Source organism: Sarcophilus harrisii, chromosome 1 (assembly GCF_902635505.1).
Source record: "Sarcophilus harrisii chromosome 1, mSarHar1.11, whole genome shotgun sequence".
NCBI classification, from domain to species: domain Eukaryota; kingdom Metazoa; phylum Chordata; class Mammalia; order Dasyuromorphia; family Dasyuridae; genus Sarcophilus; species Sarcophilus harrisii.
In genome coordinates, this window is record NC_045426.1 from 154,793,341 (window position 1) to 154,811,895 (window position 18,555).

General features: G+C 32.5%; 1 protein-coding gene across 1 annotated transcript in view; it reads right to left on the reverse strand.

Annotated features, from left to right (window-relative positions):
- Positions 1–3,871: 3,871 nt before the first annotated feature.
- Positions 3,872–18,555, reverse strand: part of LOC100920609 (mannosylglucosyl-3-phosphoglycerate phosphatase-like) — a 101,415-nt gene continuing 86,731 nt past the window's right edge. The window contains exon 8 of the mRNA XM_003759397.3: positions 3,872–4,414. Coding sequence (XP_003759445.2) covers positions 4,230–4,414 — 185 coding nt within the window. The 3' untranslated portion in view covers positions 3,872–4,229. The remainder of the gene's footprint in view (positions 4,415–18,555) is intronic.

Consider the following 18,555-nt stretch of genomic DNA (forward strand, 5'->3'; position numbering starts at 1 on the left):
CATGCAAGTCTCTTCAGGCCTCTCTGAAATCATTCTGCTGGTCATTTCTTACAGAACAACAGTATTCCATAACATTCATATACCATAATTTATTCAGCCATTCTCCAATTGATGGGTATCCATTTAATTTCCGGTTTCTAGCCAATACAAAAAGGACTGCCACAAAAATTTTTGCACATGTGGGTCCCTTTCCTTCCCTTATGATCTCATTCATCCTTGCATTCTTAATAAAAATTTAAGCCAGTCATATAATCTTTCAAATATATTGCTATAGCTTCTTTGCTCATATTTTAATTCAATATTTTTGCATTTGTATTCATTAGTGATATTGGCTTATCAGTTTCTTTTTCTTCTTTCCCTTCCTGGTTTATCTCATAGAGTTTGGAAAGGTGCCTTCTATATCAATTTTGCAAACAATTTATATATGGATGTAAAAGGCCAGTGGCAGCTACATAAAACTGTCTTGCCCTGTAGTACAATAGCTAGAAAGCCTGAATGATAGAAGTTTCTAACTATCCTTTTTAAAAAGTCCTATATGAGGATAAGTCATAACTTCTGAAAGACACCTTCCTATTTAAAGTAGGTATCAGAATAGGTGTCAAGCTGGGAAATCATGGATGCTGAATCATCATCACAATGAAGTGAACACTGAATTGGGTCAATGTAAACACTGATGGGCAGTCTAGTAAATACTATTAAATCTTAAAGTTGGAGAAAATACACAGAAAAGTTCAACAGTAGGTAACCTTTGACTAAAAAAAAAAATCAGAAAGTTAATTCTTAGTAAACTGAGCCTGCTGATTAAGATTGCCAAGGGGCCCAGTCTCTGATGGGACTGACATCAAATTAGGGGATAGTAATGACTCTAAAAGGAATTAGGAGTGATACAGATTAATAGCCTAGTCCTTTAAATTTTGTTTATTTGTTTTTTGTTTTCAGGTTTTTTATTTAATTGTGCTAAGAGGTGGTTTTAAAGGGAGATAGAGCCTTTCATTAACTATCTTTACTGGAAGTCTCCTCCCTGAAAATAATTTTCTTTAGATCATATCAAAAGATTTGACTGAAATGTGGTATCTTAATACTAGGACTGATTTATGTAATTTGTAGCCAAGAGAAAATCCATTCTGGTTTATTTGCTGAAATAATTATTATACTATTATATTAATAACCTATTGTTAAATTGGGTTCTGGGCTTTTCTCCTTAATATTTCCTCTTTAAGGTCCTTGCATATCTGATTGATGAGATTATTCTTCCTCCAGGAAAACATGTTCTTCAGTCTTGAGCACAACCTACCCACTAACTTCTGTTTAAAATATAACCAGTCTTTTTGTAATGGCAAAGAATTGGAAATTAAGGAAATGCCTATTAACTGGGGAATGGTTGAACAAGTTGTGGTATATGAATGTAATAGAATACTATAGTGCTATAAGAAATAAAGAGCAGATTTCAGAAAAACCTTGAAAGACTTAAAAGAACTGATGCTGAGTGAAGAGAGCAGTACCAGAAGAATATTTTATACAGTAACAGCAACTTGTGCAATGATCATCTTTGATAGACTTGGCTTTCCTCAACAATAAAAGACAATTCCAAAAGACCTATGATAGAAAATGCTACCCATATTCAGAGGAAAAACTATAGAGTGTGAATGCAGATCAAAGCATACTATTTTCACTTTGTTTTGGTGTTTTTCTTTCTTGTGGTTTTTCCCTTTTGTTCTGATTCTTTCACAACATGACTAATGTGGAAACATGTTTAATATAATTGTATATTTATAAGCTTTAATAGATTACTTGCTATCTTGGGGAGAGGGGAGAGAGCAAGGAGGGAAAAATAGGGAATTCAAAATCTTATAAAAGTGAATGTTGAAAACTATCTTTACATGTAACTGGAAAAAATATAACACTGTTAAGAAAATAAAGAATAAACAGAATCCAGTCGAAGCTAGTCCTTCCCCTGAGGAATGGAGATCCTGAACTTGTCAAATCCTTCCATTAGAGTTTAGAGTGATCCAGGTCATGAAGGAGAAATAAATCAGAAAAGCCTAGGTCGAGATAGATTCCCCTGTCCATATTATTGGAGGCTACTGAATCTCAAGATGAAGTCATATTTTCCACAGAAGCTGAAAACTTCTAGTCTACCTCCTCATTAAATGCCTACCAATCTGGGTGGATTTTCACTTGTCAGTGGCATTTCCTTTCAGAAATCTCAGGGTCACCTTTGGGCATCTTTAGTTACCAAGAGAAACCACTGGGAATCAATTTATTTACTTCTAGCAGCCTAATAAGTAAATCAATTTTTAATTAACCAGAAACTCTTATCACCCTGGGTTTTACAATTGTTTCATTACCTTGTCTCTGTTCTTAATTTTTTTTTTGTTTTTAAACTTTTCTGTATGTTATCTTCAATCTAGAATTAATAGAATTTTCTACCTTCATTATAATTTCAGACAACCAGTATTTTATTCTGCTCTTATCAAGGGCTCAAAAAATAGTTAATGAAGAGTTCTTGTCTCCCCCAAGTTTTGGTCACAACCCAAATCCTACTTGGGCTCCACATTTTCATGTCACATGTACTCAAGTCTTTATTATGAAGTCCTTTTAAAGAATTCTTCTTTAAGATGAGAGGTGTCTTAATATTCTTATTTTAATATATGACTAAAATATGATGACATGAGACCTGAAACTAACTCAGAAATCACATTAACTATTTCTATCTGCTTCCTATTATCAGATTCATCAAAAGGCCTTGGCAAACTAGTATATCTGTTTTTGCTTCAAGGTTCTGTGATCATTACCGATTTCATAGTAGAAGAAAAATAAACCCTAACTAAACCATTGGAGCTCTCCTCTCTACTAGATGAATGTTTAATTTTAATAATTCTGTTAAGACTATTTAATCATTGCTGCTGCTTATTAGTTCCATGTAAAATGTGCATGGATGGATCTCTCTTTTGAAGGCTAGGGGAATGATTTCTGGAGTGAAAGTATTAGTGAAACATATTACAATTATCTCCCTAGTTAATAAAAGCCCTTCCTCCTAATTATAATTCTATTTATGGAAAACGCTAACCCTCAGTTTTTTAACATCTACCTTAAATTTTTATTTGAATATTTATTCCAAATATTCTAAAATTCATGTCTTTCATTACTTCCCTACAAATCCCAATGAAAATACCTATCTCTCCTCAATATAGCTAGATTTCAATTAGATGCTGGGAAGAAAGCAATCCGATTAAACTGATTCACATATGTAGGTGACTGCTGGAGTTATCTGTACTTAAAATTTTTTTAGACATCTGTTTACTCAAATTAATTTTAAAATCACAGATTTCAAGCAACGTAACAATGGACTGGCATACTCCCAAGGCAGTGCTGAATCTGCCCCAAATATTTTTCTCTGTAATATCTAGAAATTTTTACTTCATAGTTACATTGCTTGAAACTCTGTGATTTTGACATTAATTTATTATTCTCTATCATCTGAACCTATAAAATTTTAAATGTATCCACATTTTTCACAATAACCTCAGTTTTCATAGCAGTAGTGATGAAGGCTTTGATGCTAGGTCGTCAAAAGAAGTAATGATTTGTGAGTAGGGGCATGTCTGTACTGGGACAATTAAGAGTGTTAATTAATGTCACAAACATGCTTTTTTCCCCCTCTATTTGTCTTCCTAGAGCTGATAAATCTATGTCCCAGTTTGAAAAGTTAATGGATCCATTTTGAAACCAGGGATGGAAGGAAAGGGACAATCATAATGAAGTAAATAACAAAATGAAGATATATTAAAAGAAATGCTTATAAGTAGGATTAAAAAAAACCAATTATGATAGGATTAAATATATAAATCAGCACTATGAAATGTAGGTAAAATAATCATTTAATATGGAAAATAACAGTATGAAATTCATTCATTTAAGGTAAATACAACAGAACATTCTGCACAAAATATATACGTATTCTCCCAAATGACACATTTAAGATACAATAGTTCACATACTTGTCTTGATAAAATATAGGGTGAACAGAAACAAAAACTTTCAGAGTGATACAGTAAGATAAAAATCACATTTAAACAATTTAAAAAATCTAGATGCATTAAACATGCTATTATTAAACCTGAATATACTAAGATGATATATTAAGTGTAATATATTCTGCCATTAATTGGCAAAATTTTCTGTAATTAGGCTTCAAATATTAGGCTGTGTTAGACTCCAATAGTATTTCAGTCAGAATCAGAATTTTCACAAGTACTGTCATTAATTGTGGGATATGTTCTTAATCCTTGTTTTCTTGCTGTTCTAAGTTGCCGTAAATGTTCTTTCATATCCTGAGAAATATGGCAAATCCTTCCTTCTATACCAGGTACTGGCATTACTGTTGTTTTTTTATCTGCTTTTTCTTCAAAGGCTGTGATGAAGGTAAGTTTATTAAACTTAAAATGCAGAATTCATTCAACAAATATTTATTAAGCAGTGATGTGCAATAAAATCCATATAGATAATTGTCTTCTTGGGTTACATAAAGTTTACTTATATATGTGAACTATATTCTTTATTATAAATACATTTTCCAACAAAGATTTCTCTGATTGTTCATTCTCCCTGAAGCAAAGTACAGGGAGATATATATTAATAGATAAATATTATATGTCCTAAATAATCAGAATTCCATTCACTTCTATTACTTAATATCACAATCTAACATAATTTCAAGGAACCTTAGGTCTTGGCTCTTTCAAATTCAGAAATGAGTAAGGGAATAAATAGGCTTGCCACATCTTAAAAAAATAAATTTGATCTGAAGTAATAATAAATTAGTATTCAAAAATATTTTATAAATTTATAACTTAATGAAATTTCAAAATAGCATTTAAAATGTTTATCAGACACCTTTCTTTAAACATTTGTAAGTTGCTATTCTAGGTTATTGGGATACATTAAAAAGTATACAAAAGTATGAAATCAGGAAAACACTGTTTTCAAAATAGTAACTATTTCAAATCTTGAATCTGGTCGTAATACACTATATTAAAAAGAAATAGAAATTCTATTTAAAGACTATTACATATTACTACAATAGTGAAAGAAATACTCATTTTATTATAGAACTAATGTTCTATCAACCTCCACCCCTCACTATTTCTCTATATTCTGTACAAAGTCCTATTCCAATGTTTCCTCATAGCATGGAAATAAATGCTATGTTGTCAAAGACAATGCCTCTGAAACATGAGGTCCTGTAGATACTACAATTGGAATAACTTTAAATATAATTCTGGCAATAGACAATCAGCTTTCCAAATACCAGTCCAATTATATATGTAAAAACCAATTACCAATGGAGCTCTGATGCATGCTTTGGCCAGGACAATCCATATAACAAGAAAAAAAATTTTTTTTAAACTCTCAGTTCTTTGGGGCCTTATGCTGCTTACACAATGATGGTGGTATAGTGATGGGAAAAGGAGAAGAGTGTATTAAAAATCACAGTTTTTAGGCTGTCTACAAACTTTAATTTTACTACTGATACTCTAAATAAGAGATTTTTATTCGATGAAAAATGGAAAAGATTTAATATTAGAAGAGATGAATTATTCCAATCTCAACATTCTATAAACAAAACCAGAACAAGGACATTGTAGCTAAATGGAAGCTAAATTCTTCCATTTAAGTAAGTTTTACACTTAAAAAATGTAAAATAAATAGTTGTATTTTAATGCATAAAAAAAGATAAGGAACTATGAATCGGCTTTCTGTGAACAGTCAGGCCACCAAGTTGTCATGGCAAAGATTGGAAAAGCAAGAAGAAATAAAATTGAGAAAAGGCATGGAAAGTCAAAGGCAATACAGCTTTACAATGCAAATTTGTTTGCAAAATCTTACAAATAAAGATGAAAGACATTTATGGACACTGTCATTTTTATAAAGCTTAAAGAAGTAGTGTAGAGTTAAACTAATTTAAGAAAAGTTTAGAAAGAGATTGAATGAAACAATCACCTCACAGCCATTTATGAATGAAAACAAAAGGACAACAAATAGAAGGAAAATAAAAAAAGATCTGCAAAGATAAATATTACTAATTTGATTATCAAAGGCAGTGGAATTATCACATTTGAATACTAACATCACAATTCCAAATGTGATAACAGAAGTATAAATGGCATAAAAGTGAACAAAGATGGGAAAAACTGCTGGATTGGACCGAGTATATACAGAAAAAAATAATCCTGAAAAGACAATTAAGGAGGTTTGAAGAACTAAGACAAGTTATCTAAAGAAGTAAGGTTTTTTTTTGGGGGGAAGGAATAGTTATTAATATAAAATGGCAAACATAAAAACACCAAATATAAATATATGTGTGTATGTATATCTACTTGTCCAACAATACAAAATCTTTGCAAATTATCTATTCACAAATTGAGGATATCTCCCATGACATAGCTAAAGTAGGTTTACATAAGTGACATTTAACAATGGACCCCATCTTTACCATTTTATAACTGACTGAAAGATGAGTAAATCTCAAGAGTTGATTGTACTCATTGTTGGCTATGAAAAAGCATTTGATTTAAGATAGATATAGTAACCTTAAAGATTGTTTTTTCCAATAAGGAGTCTCATAGATACATCAAAATCACTAAATATTCCTTGTGAGACTTCACAATAATCATATGAAATGGGATACACTAGAAGTTTGAAGGTTTTGTTATTTTGTTTGTTTTTGGACAATTGCAAGAGTAAGATATCCACTCTATTATTTTTGATAGTCTAGAAATGTTAGCAGTAGCAATAAAAGACAAAAATTAAGAATGAAATGAGAAGATAAAATCATCTCTATTTGCTGATGACATGGTGCTTGCTTTTATTTTCAGGCAGATGTTTTTTATGGGTATTGCAAAAAGATTCTTCTTTGCCACATGTTCTCAAACTTTTGACGCTCACTTCACTTTTTATTCCTAAAGATTACTGTGAATTTTATCTATTTATATTTGCTATTAGAAATTAAAACAAATTTCTAAATATTTAACTTATATATATAGAGAGAGCAATAATAAACATTATACAAATAACTTTTTATGAAAGTAATCATATTTTGACAAAATCATGAGAATGACATTGTTTTATGTATTTTTTAAAATATCTTTAATGCCTGACTTAATAAGATAAATGGATTTTCATATGTGCTTCTGTATTCAATCTGTTGTAATATGTTGTTTTGATTGAAGTACATTAAGAAAATCTAATCTCACACATGTATTTGCTTGGAAAAAGAGAGGGACATTTTAATAGAAAAATATCTTAGTGTTATTATGAAGTTTTGACCTTGGGACCTCCCAATGATACAAAAATCACACATTGAAAATCTATGCCCATTACTTTTTAGTGAGGTTTTTTTTTTTGTTAGCATAAATGAGTTTTGTGGTTTGCCATAGTTATTTCTTCATTTAAGATAATTACATTTCAGATATTTTTATTTTTGTTTTAATTTTTTTAGGTTATATAGGTACATTCATTTCTTCATATATTTTCATGTGAATCATGTTGCAAGGGAAATATCAGAACAAAGGGAGAAAAACACAAGGAAGAAAAAAAAGTGAAAATAGTATGCAGTGATTCATATTCGGTCTCCATAGTTCTCTCTCTAGTTGTGTATGGCATTTTCCATCCAAACTTTATTGGAATTGCCTTGAATCACTGAATTGCTGAGAACTAAGTCTATCATAGCTGATCATCACACAATCTTCTTGTTGCTATGTACAATGTTTTCCTGACTCTGCTTGCTTCATTCAGCATTAGTTCTTGTAAATCTTTCCAGGCTTTTCAAAAATCAGCATTTTTGTCATTTCTCATAGAACAATAATATTACATTACTTTCATACACCATAATGTATTCAACCATTCCCCAGTTGATGGGCATCTATTTGTCTTGCAATTCTTTGCCACCACAAAAAGAGCTGCTGCAAACATTTCTCCACATGTGGATTCTTTTCCTTCTTTTCTGATCTCTTTCAGTCTTACAGACCCAATAATAGCACGGGCTGGGGGGGGGGGGAGCAAAGGATATGCGCAGTTTTATAACCCTTTGGGCATAGTTCCAAATTGATCTCCAAAGTGGTTGGATCGTTTCACAGGATTTTTTTTAAATTTTTTTAAATGATTATGCCGATTGTTTTTGAATATTGAGTAATCCTTGCATGTCAGCTATAAATCCAAACCAAGTATAGCTGATTTCTTGCATTAATTGCTGTCAATTGAGAGGATTTTACTTCAAACTTTTGAATTAATACTCATTAGTAACATTGATTAATAATAATTCTTTTTTGCTCTATCCTTCCTTGGTTTAGGAATTAGGACAATAGCTTTATCTCCTGAAAAGAATTTGATAGAGTGGTTTCTCAATTTTTGAGAAACCTGTGTGTGTTAGATATGTTTTATCATTATGATTTTTTCATACTATCTCTAGGATTTGTTCCTTGATCCATTTACTATTAACAATTTCATTGTTAAGTCTCTACATCTTTTGTTTGTATTCCCCTAACTAATCACTATTATTATTATGCATTGCCCCATAAAAGATGTTGATTATCTCTGTCTTTATACTTTTATTTTCAGTTCCTCTGTATCATAATTGTTGTTGTTCAATCATTTCAGTCAAATCTGATCCTTCATGAACCCATTTGGATTTTTCAGGAGGGCAAAAATACTGGAGTAGTTTACCATTTCCTTCTCCAGCTGATTTTACAGATGAAGACATAGGCAAAAAGGATTAACTGGCATATAGTCACACAGCTGGGTCCTGTACACTGTGCCACCTAGCTGCCCACTTATGCATTAATATATAGTTAAATTTTGTAAAACTTTTATGCCAAGAAATACATATATTCTTTTTGAAGATATTTTCATTTGGAAGACATCTTTTAGCTCTTATTTCTCCACCAGTGTTTATTTCAATATTTTCCCCATTTTATCTTTTTGTTAGATTTGTCCAAATCTGACAGGACATTAAAGTCTCTTACTATTATTGTATTACCATGTGTGTCTTCTTGTAATTCAGTTAAATTTTCCTTCATAAATTTAAAAGTATGATATTTGGAGAATATAAGTTTCATATTGTTATTAGTTTGTTTATGGTTCCTTGAAGGATAAAGTAGTTTCCTTACTTCTCTCTATATTGTGAATTTTTTTGTTTTTTCTTTATCTAAAGCATGATTGCAATTCTTACTTTTTTGGATTTTATTTGATGCATAGTAAATTTTGTTGTAAGCAACAGCAAACAGTGGGGTTTTGTTTTCTTATCCAATTTGTTAATTATTTTCTTGGATTGTTTAAGGCATTTGCATTTCTGTTATGAAAATTTTGTTTTCTTCAATTAGTCTCTAGTTTTAGTTTTTGTTGTTGTTGTTGTTATTCCTCTTACTCTTTTAAAACAGCACTATGTTATTGTTTTGGCAATTCTATCCCCACAGGCTCTCTTCTCACCCTCAATCTATTCATGGAGAGTAGGGCTCCATCCCATTATTATCCATCATTTTCCTTCATTTTGGATTTTTATTTAACTTGATTTCTATTTCCTTTTATTCATCTATGTAAACCTTCTATTTATTTAATTATTCCCCTTTGCCTTTTTATGTTCTGTTTTTAAATTTTTCTGTACTTCTTTTTCTAATAAAGGATTTCTTTTGTTCTTATTTTCTTCTCTTGTCTAAATTGTTATTTCATTCATGTTCTTTATATTTATTTATTCTTTCTTTAGTGTCTTGATGTTTCTCATGGAATTAAAACATCTAAAATACCAAGTTTGAATTTCTTCTTCTAAACAATTTCCATATTATTGTCTTGAAAATATTGTCTCTCAGTCCTCTCCCCTCCCACCCACATAACCTTTTTTTTTTTTTTTAGTTGTTGCTATTTTGTCTAATCCTTACAAGTATCGATTTTTATCACAGATAGTTAGAATGTAAGTACTGCTCCATTACTAAATGTGTCATTTACTGGGTCTGTATCCCAAGGAAATCATAAAGGAGGGAATAAGGACACATATGTGCAAAAATATTTGTAGCAGCTCTTTTTGTGGTTGCAAAGAATTGGAAAAAGAGTAGATGCCTGTTAATTGGAGAATTGCTGAATAAGTTGTGGTATCTGAAGGTAATGAAATATTTTTTTTTAGTCAATAAGCATTTATTAAGCATCTACTATATACTGTACACTATATAAGTACTGGAGTTACAAAGAAAGGTGAAAAACAATGTCTGCCCTCAAGAAGATTCCAGTCTAATGGGGCAGACAACATGCAAACAAGAATGAATAAACAAGATATTTACAGAATAACTTGGGAGTGGTATTAGAGGAACTGGGAAAGACTGGATTTTCATTTAAACTTGAAAGAAGCTAGGAATTAATATTACTTTCAGTAAATAAATTAAAGAAAGCTGGCATGGTCGTGGCTAGTGGCTACAAGGCAAGTGTTGGAGTCAGAAACACCTGAGTTCAAATTTTGTTCTTAATTGAGTGACTATGGACATATTCCTTAACATCTCAGGTGCATAGACATTAAATTATACAACCAAGCCTGATTTATATTGATAGACAGTTTTTTCATAGACAGTTTTCATTAATAAAATCTCAAGATCCAGAAAGTGCCCAGCTCCTACCCAATAGCAGTAATAATGTCAATATTATTTAATGAATAAGTATTAACTTATATTAACATGACAGATGATATTAAAATGATCTCTCCAATAATACTGTGGAAAGAAAATAGGAGTTCTAGACTAAGTGACAAGAGAATCACATTATTCCAAGGTTCATGCCTCAGCTAGAAAAATCACCTCATGTCAAAGGTTCTCCTTGGTGAAATAAGAGATGATTTCTAAAAGTCTGGCGTTCCAGTTCTAACAGTGTGGGGAGCCGAATTAACTGGCAAGATCTCAAAGCCTAACCTTCCATTGGGGAACTCTAGGGAGTAGCCATGGACATTTCATGATAGCCTAGAAGGTGGATGTCATTTTTCTTATTATTATAGCTTTTTATTTACAAAATATATGCATGGGTAATTTTTCAGCATTGACAGTTGCAAAACCTTTTGTTCCAATATTTCCCCTCCTTCCCTCTACCCCCTCCCCCAGATGGCAGGTAGACCAATACATGTTAAATATGTTAAAGTATATGTTAAATACAATATATGTATACATGTCCATAAAGTTATTTTGCTGCACAAAAAGAATCAGACTTTGAAATAGTGTACAATTAACCTGTGAAGGAAATAAAAAATGCAGGTGGACAAAAATAGAGGGATTGGGGATTCTATGTGGTGGTTCACACTCATTTCCCTGAGTTCTTTTGCTGGGTGTAGCTGGTTCAATTCATTACTGTTCTATTGGAGCTGATTTGTTTAATCTTATTGTTGAAAAGGGCCACGTCCATCAGAATTGATCATCATATAGTGAAATATTATTGTTTTATTAAAAAATGATGAACAAGCTGAGCTCCTTGCCCTCCTCTTGATTATCATCATTCCCTTTTGCCATGGAACCTCCTCTTTGGACCCATGCCCTTTCACCATTTCTCAAGACTGGCTGTACTATGTAACTCAGATTTCCCTTCTTCTGAGTCAGTATTGTCAATAGAGGATCAACACTCACTCAGAGGAAATCAGAAGAATTATAGAAAGGCCTTGCAAGATTTACATGAACTGATGCGAAGCGAAACAAGCAGAACCAGGAATACATTATACACAATAACAACAAGAATGTGCGATGATCAACTATAAAAGCCTTGGTTCTTCTCAGCAACTCTGAGACAAAGCAAAAGACTTTGCTTTGCCATCTGCATCCAGGAAAAATATCGAAGGAGACTGAATGTAAATCAACATATGTTATGTTCACTTCTTTTTTTGTTTTGTTTTTTTGTTTGTTTTTTTCTCTCTCCCATGATTTTTCCCTTTTGACCTGATTTTTCTCCCAATATAATTCATAAAGCAATGTGTATTAAAAATAAACTTTCTACAATTAAAAAATAAAATACAAAAAACCTCTAAATGTTTATTTCAATTCTACTTCTTGCCCTCCTCTTGATTACCATCATTCCCTTTTGCCATGGAACCTCTTCTTTGGACCCATGCCCTTTCACCATTTCTCAAAACTGGCTGTAATATGTAGCTCAGATTTCCCTTCTTCTGAGTCAATATTGTCAATAGAGGATCAACACTCATTCAGAGGAAAGGATGTAAGTATAAAGTCTCTGTTAGTTATTCATACTTCAAGGTTCCCCCTTTTCTGATTATAGAATCTCTTGTTTCTTCCTCTCTCCTTGTATGTTTTCTTCAATGGGATCTCTTCTCACCACTGATTCAAGAGCTCTTCCTTTCTCTCATTTCAATAATTTTCTTGCCACTTTATCCATTTTCCCATAGTCCCTCTTCTTGATGAGATACTTTTGGAGTTACTTTCTCTTCGTTATTTACTATTAACTTTATTAAGTTATATCTTATATTTCCCTATAACATGCCTTTCCTCTTCCTTTTAATGCATCTTCAAATTCTGCAATTTATTTCCATAAAATATATTGTTACTTGTAGAGGAGGGAAATGAAAAATTGAATCTATGGTGTTTCAGACCTCTTTCTCTACTGCTTTTTCTATCTTCTATCTTCTACTGCTTCTATCTTCTATCTTCTGCTTCATCTATCTTTCTATCTTCTATCTATCTTTTCTACTGCTTTTCTATCTTCCACTTTCATTATTCACATTATTCATTATTATTCCCTTGCATATTTTTAATAAAGAAAACACTAAATGGTTCCTTTGTTTTCTTCCCTTAACAGCATAGAAGTATCTCTGTAGGATTTTCTTTTAAATAGTATTTTGAAATGAGGTAATTTATTTTGTTACTGTTTCTTTCCCCTGTAATTGTATTTATTTACTTTAATCATATTTTTGGTTACTTGAGGTGTTTGCAAGTCCGATAATATACTCAGGTTTTTTTTTGGGGGGGGGGGAAGGGGTTGATAAGGAATGCGTCAAAAGTCTTTCTTTTATTTAGTGACCTTTTTCATTAATGATCAGGTTCAAATTAATAAAATATATCATTTAGAGTTGTAGCTTGAGCTTCTTTGATTTTTGGAATATATTGTTCCATTCTTTTATGCAGTTTCTAGTTGGGCATAAAATATTCCCATACTATCTAAATTTTCCTTCCTTTTTATTTGAAAGTCTTTTTTTCTGGTCATATGAAGAACTTGTATCATAAGAATAGTTAAATTTATCATAATGAGTCCTGGAGTTTGAAGCACAGGGTTTTTTCTTCTCTCTCTTGAGGAGATCTATCTATCTATCTATCTATATAATTAGTGCTTTCTTTTCTGTAAAGTTATTAGAAGTTCTTTTGCATTATTTCTTACATTATGGTATACATTTATTTTACCTGATATATTCTTCTTTAAAAATGTTTAAATCAGAAAGTATTTCTCAAAAAAGGTAATTTATATACATTGAGATTTTGTTTTCTTACATACGTGTAGTCATGTATATTACTCTGATTCTAGAAGTCATTTTGTTTCTTTTGATATTTCTTCATGTATTTCATTAATAGTCCATTGTATTGATATTTTATTATCTGTAAGACTGAGCAAGGCTCCTTTTCCTCTAAGCATCATTGCTTCCTCATCTAAATGGAGAAGTTGGGTTACATCTCATAGAAGTTCCTTTCCACACAAATATTCTGTGACTCTATACATACAACACTTTGTTCAGTTATTCCCCACATTTTGGACATGAGTTTCTTCCATCTTTTTTTCTTTACAAATTAAGTTGCTATGATTTGTTAATATGTCAGATTGTACCAGTTCAGTGGGATGCCAGCAAAAGAAAAATGTGCCCCTTTGCCCAGAATAGGCTCTGCTAAGCCTAAAGAATATCAGCAATACAATGGCCTCGGGGCCGGATTCTCTACCTTGCAATTCAGGGGAAAAATAACAGGAATCAGTGGAAGGAATACATACTATGAAAAACTTCTAACCATCCAAGTACCACTATTAGGCATGAATATCAAAAGAGATTTAAAAGGGGAAGGAAGAAAAGGACCTATATGTAAAAAAATATTTGTTGCAGCTCTCTTCTCAGGGCAAAGAATTGTAAATTGAGGGAACGCCCATTAATTGGGCAACTGGGAAATGGCTGAATAAATTTTGGTGTATGACTGTCATGGAATATTGCTGTTCTTTGGAAAGTGATGAGCAGAATGTTCTTGGGAAAAAAACCCTGGGAAGTCCTCCATAAACTCAAGCAATTTATACAAAGAAATAGTAATGTTCTAACATGACCAGCTGTAAATGACTTTGCTATTCTCAACAGTACAATGATCTACAACTACCCCGAAGGACTTATGAAAAATCTTGTCCATACTCTATGTTCATAATCATATAAACTGATATATTGTAATAAAGCAAAAAAGTTCTGCTTTGCTGATACCAGGGTGGCACTGGAGCTGCATTGGCTTGGCCTGCATTGGAATTACATGCTGGATTCCAAAACTGGTTCCACAGACTTTTTCTGCTGATCTTTCAAGTCCTCTTTGGTGTCTCTGGGCTTAGAGGTCTGGAAGCCACCAGTACTGCAACTGATTCAGAAGTTCTGCTTTGCTGATGCTGGGGCTAGGTCCAACCTGGGATCAGGGCTGTATCAATGGAGTTTTAATCTGTTTTCCTTATTCATTCCCTAATTATCATTTTCTAACTCTTCCTCTTTTGATGGCTGATCCCCTAAAGGATGCCTCAAATTCATTTAAGATTCCTTTTACATTGGGGAATTCATTTTATGTTAGCTTCAGTCCTTGTCTAAAATGACTCCTTGGGGGACAGGACTGGCCTAAACTAGTTCCCCTTTCTCCAGGCTGGATATAAATTCACATGAAGAGTGATGCTCTCCCCTAGGTCCCTTTGTTCTTTAGTTCTCTGAATATTCTCCCACCCTCTTACACATCCTCCTTTGCAAGTAGGAAGACAGAACTGAGGTATAATCTTGTTACCATAAAATGGTGAGGTGAGGGCAGGAGCAGGGTGTACTAGCAAAAACTGCAAAAGCAGCAAGAAAATAGGAACCTGTAGCTCGTATCTAGGGTTGTGCATCTTGCCAGAGCGTGGGAGCCATTGAGGATGGGAAGCAGTATTGAGGGATGTAATGTGGGGAGGAGTTAGGAATTAATGTTCTCAACTATTAATTCATGAGGCTATTACCTTATCAGATCTCTTGGTGTCAGCCTGTGAAGAAGACTGTAATTGCTTTATCTCTAATAGATAATTGTTCTTTCAGGGAATTTTAGGAGGTGGTAAGGAAAAAGAAAATAATATTCTGACTTGTTAGTCTCATAATCTAGGAGGTCTGAGTAAATTATTTCCTCTCTTTATAATATTAAAATTCTTCTAGACTTTTCAAGAACCTTCCACTCAAATCTTACCATTGGCTTAATGTTTTCCTTGATCACCGCAGCCTACAGTGATCTCTTCCTCCTCTTAAATATTATAGTAAATTATTTTGTATTGTGTTATGACACTTTCTATTATTGTCATAAACTATTCTTTAAATATTTAGCTTTTCCTGTGTTTATGGCTTGGTTACCAAGAAAAAAGTTGACTTACAGGCAAGAACTAAATACCCTCGAATATTTCCTTAAAACAGATTTTTCCATATATTGGGCGCTCAATAAATACTTAACAATTTAATGTCATTTAAACTTCAGGGAATGAAAACTTTTTGAAAAATTTTAAGCAAAAAAAAAACTGATAAAAATAGTATTATGGTATTCCAAGGTCTTAAGAGTCTTAATTAGGATGGCAACAATAATAAAAATGATAATAATAATGTTTACATTATGCTTTAAGATTTATAAAATACATTTGTTATTTTTTTGAACCTCACAACAACCTTGTGAAATGGGTACTATTATCCCCATTTTACAGGTGAGGAAACTGAATTTAAGAAACTTATTCAAGATAATACAGAAAGTAAATATCCGAAACAGGATGTGAAATCAGATCCTTCTGAATCTAAGTCCAATACTCTGTCCACTGTGCCAACCAGCTATCTCCTGTCACTGAAATAAAATCCAAAGAAATGGATTAAATCAAGAAATTGTGGAGATAGAAGGGATAGGCTAATGTATGTGGAAGGGAAAAAATAGAAAGAAATTAAAGATTGCTCCAAAATTCCCATACTAAGTAACTAGTAGGATGGTGGCATTGCTAAAAGAAATAGGGAAATTAGGGAGGGAAGTCAGGTCTTTTGATATGAAGATGATTTCAGTTTCTGACAGCAAGTTGTGAGACATTCAAATGGGAAAAAATGTCAAGTAAGCAGTTGAAAAAAACAGGACTTTGGTTCAGAAGAGAGCTTGAGACTGACCCTTAATTATTTGGGAAATCATCCAAATAAAAATATTAATCAAAACCATGAAAATAAATAAAATCTCGAAGAAAAGGAAATAAAGATAGAAGAAAAGAGAATCAAGGGTAAAAAATGATAAATGGTAATACTTAAAGGATAGAAAAAATAAGATGTACGATTATACATCATCAAGTTGAGAAAATCATTATAAGATGAAAACTACTACAAAACAGACCTGACTCAGGCTTGTCCAAGTTCAGGCCTATTAAAAAATGAGACACTTATACCTGACATTTAACAAAAGGAAGATCATGAAACCATAGCATGAAAAGATATTTAGCAAGGATGCAACACTGATTCACTTGGGTGAAGTTTTCCTACTTCTGCATTTGCCATAGTGGTATGCTAGGTGTCAAGCCTGAGGAAAGTACTTTTAACTCCTTGTATACTATTTTTAAGCCTCAAACACTATTTCAACAGTTTTTAAAAGAAAATTACCTCTCTACTTCACTTATCTTCAATTGCCTCTTGAACAAAGGGAGTTGGATATCCTATAGGCATCTCAAATTCAACATATATAAAACAGAACTCATTATCTTAACCTTTCTGAACTTCTCTATCAATGTCAAGAACACTTCCATTGTCCCAGTCACACTTACCCAGTCTCATAATCTTAGCCTCATCCTCAATTTTTCATCCTCAATAACTCCAAATATCTAATCAATTGATAAATCTTGTAATTTATATCTTCACAACTTCTCTCATCTATATCTCCTTCTGTCCCCGCACACAACCATATGCACACACATATTCTAGATTTGATCATGTCATCTCCAGTAAGCTCCGTAGCTCCTTCTCACCATCAGAATCAAGTATGTACTCTTTGATATCTCAAGCTCATCACAATCTGCCTTCTTGCACTCTTCATTCTTCTTATCCTTACTCCTCTACATGAACTCTGGAATTTAACTTACTTGGCCTACTTGAAGTTCCTTGAATACAATATCCCACCTTCTTTCTCCACACCTTTGTTTTTGCTGATTCCCACACCTGACATGCCCTTCTCTTTCTCCTATTCCTCTTCTTGACCCTGACTTCCATAATGACCCTTTTCAGGTTCCCTTGTTGCTAATCCTATCAGATTATTTCATATGTACTCTGTACATAGCTTATTCCATTATTATTATTAGTAGTAGTATCCCTACTTATTCATATATTGTCTTCTCCATTAGAACTTGGAACAGTACCCTACATATAGTAATGGTAGTATTTTGGCTTTTTGGCTGTTTTAAATCACTAGTGTCAAATGTGATCAAGAGAAATGAGGACGGAGGAAAAGCCATTAAATGGGAGACTAGGAAATTAAGAGTTCTTAAAAGAGTGAAGAGAGCAGAAGGCAAATGACAGTGAGTTACTAAGAAAATGGAGTGAAAAAATCAAAGCAAAACTTGGATAGATTATTTATTACCTTATGATCAAAGATTGGGCACAAAAAAATAAAAAGGAAATAAGATAGTTGTTTTAGGGGGCAATAAGGTTTGAGTGCCATGGTGGTCAAAAGACCACCGTTGTAGACTAAAAATCCCTAAAAAAATTAAAACTGAAAGAATAAGCATGTAGAGGAAGAGGAAGTGAATAGATGGAATCATAGGCACAAAATGAGAGACTAGCCATAAAAAAGAACTTTTACTTTCATATGAGAAAGAAAATTTAGCATGAAATAAAAGATTTTCCAGTTCAAATTGGAGGTGAATTCAGACCATTTCTCCCTTCCAGAAAATCTGAAGTTCAATTGTGAATTTAAGTAATAAACTAGCATGCATAATGGAAGCTTGCTTTGTGCTCCCAAATCATCTAACATGAAAACTCCTTTTATCTCAGTATTCTACTACCTGAACTGAATCAAGAAGAGATTATATACTTCTTTCCCCTTCTCCTTTTAGGTCCTGTGGATTACAATGTTTATATTTCTCTTCTATTTCATTTGTTTTTCTCAGATTTGTATAATCCCCACAAGACCCAGCATTTCCAGTCATATTGACCTTGGAGCTAGAATTCCAAGTGGGATATTGCAGCCAGCTAATTCATAAGGGAACCCTTAAAAAGACTGAGTGTCTGGGACTCAAGCCCAAGAAAGATTTTGGACTATGAATTGGGACTGTGCTATATAG